This window comes from Lagenorhynchus albirostris, chromosome 5 (genome assembly GCF_949774975.1).
Source record: "Lagenorhynchus albirostris chromosome 5, mLagAlb1.1, whole genome shotgun sequence".
Taxonomy (NCBI): domain Eukaryota; kingdom Metazoa; phylum Chordata; class Mammalia; order Artiodactyla; family Delphinidae; genus Lagenorhynchus; species Lagenorhynchus albirostris.
Window position 1 is genome coordinate 64,035,285 of NC_083099.1, and position 7,042 is coordinate 64,042,326.

General features: G+C 42.8%; 1 protein-coding gene across 1 annotated transcript in view; it reads right to left on the reverse strand.

The window, feature by feature from the left end:
* LIPH (lipase H) overlaps positions 1-3,974 on the reverse strand; it is a 29,087-nt gene extending 25,113 nt beyond the window's left edge. Inside the window, exons 1-3 of the mRNA XM_060149024.1 lie at positions 3,953-3,974; positions 3,056-3,423; positions 1,743-1,851 (exon numbers count right to left, since the gene is read on the reverse strand). Coding sequence (XP_060005007.1) covers positions 1,743-1,851; positions 3,056-3,423; positions 3,953-3,974 — 499 coding nt within the window. The remainder of the gene's footprint in view (positions 1-1,742; positions 1,852-3,055; positions 3,424-3,952) is intronic.
* Positions 3,975-7,042: the final 3,068 nt, after the last annotated feature.

The window sequence follows — 7,042 nt, forward strand, 5'->3', positions numbered from 1 at the left end:
GAGTGAATTATGGCCTTGGGTAACAGGCCAAATTCCCGCCCCTCAATCCAGTGATTCCATTCTGGCAGGGCAGTGGAAGGTGAGTGGAGAAGGGAAATGCTTTTCCCCTGAAATAGCTCTAGTAACAGGTGAGATTGACCTTGGGGGTCAGAGAGGATGAGGAGTTGGGAGAACATGGGTCCCTTAGAGGAGACAGAAAATTGAGCTGCAGACCGTTGACTGAGTCCAGGTCACAGAGCAGGACCACGTGGGCCCAGGGTGGAAGGGAGGTTGGCTCAGGGAATTTCCATGGTCAGAGGCCAGGTTACACTGCATTCCCATCCAAAGTAGTCGTGGGAACAGGTTCACTGGGCAGCTGAGGAGCAAAATTAGGGGGTAGATAGAATAAGGCAGTGGTGGGCCAGAGCCCCCCAGCACCAGCACTGGAGAGCAGTTTGCTTATCTCTTCCCAAACTGTGTGGTCAGTGATGTCAGGTCAGTAGCTTGAAACCAGCCACAGTGGGAGTATTTACATCATGGAAATCAGCAAATGCTATAAATCTTTTTTTTCTTTTTTTTTGAGAGCTGATCAGCTTCTAAACACACCACTGGGAAAAGTCCCAGCTCCCAGAGGAGAAGCTCCCAATAGACAAGGAAAACAAGCACATTTGAGCCATCTGTCCTTTGTACCCATAAAGGAAAATGAATTTTTAAAAAGTAAAGACATACTGCTTTCTAAAACATTGTAGTAATAATTTTAAAAAATTGAAAAAGAGCTTTGCTTCCCTAGGAAAGCAAGTAAATAAGATAAGGGCAACCTTGGCCTTTGGGGTGAAAGTGAGAAAAAAAATAGCCAGGAAAAAGAATGTGACCTCAAGTACCAGAGTTAGAAGAGACACCGGCCAATGTGGGTGTGTGTGTGTATGTGAGAGGGACAGAGAGATTTAGGGCAAGGGGTGGTGGTGGGGACATGCCCAGGGCCACATGTCAAATTAAGTAGCACATTCAGACCTGTGGCTCTAAAAGGTTACCTCCCAAATGTCATTTGTTTGAATCATTTACCTCTCCCCTCCCTCCCTCTGTTCACATCTACCTTCCAGATTTCCTAGATTTGGAATGGCTATCTCAATGTAAGGATCGATTCTGGGAAAGGTATGGAAGGCTTGAGTCTCTGAAAGAGAAAGCCTCCCTCAGACCTTCATCTGTAGCTATGGAAAGTTACAGAACACTAGGCAAATGAACACAGCAAGGGAATCTTTGGAGTTTCACCTGCTGTTGTTTCTGAGGGTTTTTATTCAGCTTTGGCCTGAAAGCCGATATTCACAGAGTAAGCTCCAGACAACATAATTCCCATCTCATTTTCCTATCATGAGGCTCCAGCTATGCCTGGGGATATATTAGGTATATAGTTCAAACTATCTTGGATTAAATGAAAGGAAGAAGGCTATCTGCTCGGGGCAAAATCCCCATGGGATGTAGCTGTTTTTCTAGCCATAGGAGAAATAAAGTCACCACCAATCTTTTCTATGGCATATACAATTTACAAAGTGCTTTGCACCTATTTTATTAAATAATAAATTTAATATTGCTAAGATCAATTACTACTATGGTCTTCCCTTTGCACAAGAAGACATTTGCTCAGAGAGGTTAAGTAATTGGAAGAGCTGGCTTTGAACCCAAGGACTAGGATTGCCTGCATCATGCTCCCCCAGGGAACACCCTGGGCAGTCTGGTTACCCTGTGCCATTCACAGGAAGCCTTACCTGTAATTCTTCCCAGCTGGCCATTGTACATCTTTCCAACAAACCCAGCTACGTGGGCTCCTAGACTTACTCCAATCATGTAAATGTCATCCAGAGAAGCTCCTTCTGCCTGCAATTTCAAGAGGTCCATCGTTATAAATTGTGAGGGGCCAAGGAGGTGACAACATCTGGAGAAATTTCCTAACTCTTGACTTTGGAGAAACATTTCTAGGCACCTTATATCCATTATCTTATTGAAATGTCACAACACCACGACAAACTAAATGCTATTCCTTTGATTATACAGATGAGGAGACTGAGCCCAGGGTTGAAGTCATCTGCCCAGGGAGGGCGCAGGGCAGAATTCAAACCCATCTGTCCAACTCCACACTTACGCCTTCACCTTTATGCCGTGGTGTCTCCATTCATGTTTCTGCTAGAAGCCAAGCTGAGACATCCTTAAAACCTTCCCAACTGAGAAGGGCAACCAAACATTTAATGAACTCCTTTCTGTCGATGCTGGCTCAGTTAATGAAGTCACCATGGAGAGGGAAGGAAGGAAAGAAAGGGGCGGGGCACACTGACCATAGTCCTGGGCCAGCCATTCATGAGTCATTTTAATATTCACTTTCCTGAAGTCTGTGGCTTAAGTAGGAAGTTCATGTAAAATTTATGTCACCCCTGGCCACAGTGGCCACCAGGTGTGACTCTCTGAAGTAGTCCTGGTGTCAAGTCACTTCTTTTTTTTCATAAAAAGGACAGTTCATGAGATAGATTAAATTAAATTAAATTTAAGATTTATTTCATCTTTGTAAGTCTTCTGAAAACATAAATCATACACACAAATCGTTCATCAACCATGTGTATCAGTTTTGGTTTTGGATAATCTGGTCACTAAACTTTTGGCATTTCTAAGAAAAGGAAGAGCTATAGAAGTTGAGGAAACTCTAGGCATTGAAGCCAGGAAACCCCTAGACAGAACCTCTCATACCCATTAGACACCTTTATGTGAGTTAGAAAAAGCTGCCCCTTGCTCAGGACACTTTGCTGTCACTCACTAGAAAATTATCATAATAGACATATAAATCTACAATGTCTACAATGACAATGGTGCTGTCTTAGATGGGTGCCCTGTGCAGTGCACAACCTGCACAACCATACGCATGGGCGTTGCCTCGGGCCCTTCCCTTCACCTTCCCTGGGGCTTATTCAGATTTGCAAAACATTGCAAAAATAGTCCTTCTGGTCACTGTAGTTATCTCTTGGCTTTAAATATCCAGATATTGAGCCAGTTTCAACTTGACCCTGAATCATCTAAGAGAATTCTCGCTTACCAGCATTTGGTCGATAAATTCCTTCAAGACTATTGCTACTTTTCTGGTCTTTCCAGAGGCATGGTTGTATATTACAGTTGTAGCTCCTTGATTCCAATCAACAACAACCACGTTCATGTCATCTACAGAGAGCAAACCCTCTACTAAGTCCTCCATCCAAACTGGAGGAGAGCCTGTCGGTCTGAATCCATGGACAGTGAAGGTGGTTTTCTTGGTCACGTTCAAGTTCCCCAAAACTGTGGAGTTGACGGCTTGTGCACAGGTCGGGTTTCTCCTTGTGTAGAGCATCAACTTCACATTTAGTCCCGTTCCAACCACTGCACTGTGAAAGCTCAGTTTGGTAAATGAAGGACATGTTTCATCTGTGTCTGAAAATAAAAATTATATGGCATTGTGACGGTTCTTTCCTTAGTTGGGCATAAAGCAAAAGTGCTGTCCTACACCCTTTGGAGTCCTTTCTATGTGCCTCACGGCACCTAGCAAGAGGCTGGATCTAGTTGAATGAAGTTGCAAAGTCAGACCTGATTCGGAGTACATATGTAGTAACTTCTTTTTCACTGATAAAACCATTTTTCCAAACCCTACCCTCTTTCAAGGTGTAACCCAAAAGTCACCTCAACGAAGCCTTCTCCGACTCTCCCAGCCATAATTACTGTCTGTCCTTCAACCCAGAACTCCCCAAACCCCTCTATGTGCCACATTGACCGCACAATGAAGACATTTTCAGGGATGTATTATGGGTATTTCTGTACATATGTGTCTATCCCACTAGACCAGTCTCCTTGAAATGGTGTCTTGTAATCTTGTGTATCCCTCACAGTGCCCAGCACGTGGTAGAGGACTCAATAACAGAATCTGTGGAGTCCAAGCATCTCTTTCCTTGTCTATAGCACCCACCTGGGACGGTGGTAGAGAACATGATGTGCCTTGCCCTGCACCTTTCAGAAGCATCTGAAACTGTTAACCATGGTGGCCTTTCTTGGGCTCTCTCTCTCCTTCTTTGCTCAAGCACCACCTTTAAGCATATGTCCTGCTGACCAGGCTCTAAGAATGGAAAGGCTGGGGATGTAATGGGAACAGTTTAAGATGAGCTGAAAGTAAGAGAATGTTTTATGGCAGAAAGTAAGAGAGTGCTTAAAAACATGTTATAGGGACACAGGAACCAGCTTGAAGAGGCTTCTGCTGGCCAGATCTGGGATAACTTGAGGACAAAATAATTAAGGAGAGTAATAAATGATAGGCCTTTGAAAACCAGGAATCCATGATTCCATAACAAATAAATACATAAATAAACAAAGAAACAATACCTACATGGAGAAGAGAGGAGGACTCTACCAATATAATGCTGAACGCAAACTGATAAATGTGGAATGCATGCTGGAGTTGAAATTCATCATTTTGCAACCATCATAACAAAGATTGGTTAGGCAAGAATCATCAATGGATGCTAAACTGAGGTTGGGGTGGGGATGTAGATCTTGAGGAGAAGCATGATATTTGTACGGTTTTAAAGTGTCTCCCACAGGGACTTCCCTGGTGGTCCAGTGGGTAAGACTCCGTGCTCCCAATGCAGGGGGCCCAGGTTCAGTCCCTTGTTGGGGAACTAGATCCCATGTGCATACCACAACTAGGAAGTCCACACGCCACAACTAAAGATCCCACATGCTGCAACTAAGACCCAGCAAGACCAAAATAAATAAATATTAAAAAAAAATAAAGTGTCTCCCACAGATTGCTCATTAGAGATTAGGGAAGAAACATTAACTGTAAGATTGAGAAAGTGAACAATACCTTGACAAGGTTATCAAACTTGACATCACCAATGAGGAGCAGATGGATATCATGTGCCTATAGCTGTAATGCACTGGGAAGGACACAGCTTCACCTGTGAAGTGTTCTAGTAGGGAATGCATAGCTGGAATCTAACCATGAGGAAAAATCAAACAAACATAAAATGAGGAATATTCTATTTTTTTAAAAAAGAACCTGTATTCTTAAAAAAAAAGTCAATGTCATAAATGACAAAGAAAGACTGGAAACGTTCTACATTAAAGGAGACTAAGGCTTCCTTGGTGGTACAGTGGTTAAGAATCCGCCTGCCACTGCAAGGGACACGGGTTCGAGCCCCGGTCCAGGAAGATCCCACATGCCGCAGAGCAGCTAAGCCCGCGAGCCACAACTACTGAACCTGCGCTCTAGAGCCCGCACGCTGCAACCACGGAAGCCCGCACGCCTAGAGCCCGTGCTCCGCAACAAGAGAAGCCACCGCAGTGAGAAGCCCTTGCACCACAACAAAGAATAGCTTCCGCTCACCACAACTAGAGAAAGTCTGCATGCAGCAATGAAGACCCAATGCAGCTAAAAATAAATGAAAAAAAAAAAAGTAAACCTCTGATCGACATTGGTATCCAGACACAATAATATGATGATCGAGAGGACTATTTTTTAAATTATAATAATAATTATTATTTATTATTATTACTATTATTGTGACCCTAACCATGACCATTCTTCAGGAGAGGGAACAGACTGGGAAGACAGTTGACTTGCAACTGGCCCAAAAAAAGACAAGTGTGCCTTGGGAAACATCTGTTCTGACTTCTTCCAATAAGAATTTAGGAACCATTTGCCCTGGGCCCCTATTCTCAGTGAATCTGCACTTGCACACCCAGGAATTGCTCCTCCCTTATTCTGAGCCTCAGAGTGGCCTTCATCCTGGGGGCTGTACCGTTCCTTCACAACCTGGGTCCATTCATGGATACTTTTACTTGAAACTTCTTGCAAAGGCTCTGGTACTTAGGGGTGAGTGAACTTCCAAAATAGAATGAGCAAAAGAAGCTCAAATAGAAGGTTAGAAATTAAGGAGGCTTTGAAATGCCTCACCCTAGAAAAGCTGTGGCTAAAAATTGAGCCCCAAAGTCTTATATTCCTCCTTTTACTCTGTACTATCCAGTAGATTGTGCAGTAAAGTATGCTCACAATGTAAATACTGTCTTTTTTTTCCCCAGCTTTATTGAGATATAATTGACAAATAAATTGTGTAAGTTTAAGGGGTACAATGTGATGATTTAATATATATATTAAGAAACGATTACAACAATAAGGTTAGTTAACACATTCACCTCACGTAGTTAACTTGTGTGTGTGCGTGTGTGTGTATGTGTCTATGTGTGTGAGAGGAGAATATTTAAGATCTACTGCCTTAGCAAATTTCAAATATACAATACAGTATTGTTAACTATAGTCACCATGCTGTGCATTAGATGCCCAGGACTTATTCAGCTATGTAAATATTTTCTCCATCTGTTGGCCCCTTTCATTTTTCTCTTCCTGTAGATCACTTGCCCCAGGTGAACACGGACTGAAACTTATCTGGTGCTTGTAGAGCAAGTCGCAGAGTAAATAATTGACTGTTCAATTGGTCATTTTATTGGACAGGAAGAGTCACAGGGTAGGGCTGAGCTTCTAGGTCTTAGCCATCAGTAAAACTGGGTTTTGTTCCTGGTTGTGTGACTGACTCACCAGGTGGCCTGGGGAAATTATGTCATCTTTCACTTGCTACCTACCTGCCCAAGAAACTTATGCGGCGGAGATTAACTGTGAATGAAGTCATACTGGAAAAGATAGAGATCCCTTTCCAAAGAAGGGGACTGCTTAATTACTAGGGTTTGTTCATTTTGAGCCAATTGAGCGATATTATGTCAATGTGTCATAAACCGTGTGTCTGAGTACTTGGAAGGCTCAGAGATGCATCCTGAAGTTTGGGGCCAGAGCTATTTTTCAGCAGAAACTGCCAACTTTAATGACTATGGAATGGTTCAACCAATCTTTTTGGCTTGCTGAGTCCTTACTAGAAGCCTTTAAAACTGACAGTTACAGAAAAGCAAGAAGGGCAGAACAAATGGATTTTTATTTTTCATTTGATAGAACCACTGTGACTTCAAGTATTTTTAAATGTCTTAGTTATTTTTACAACAGCATTGTGCT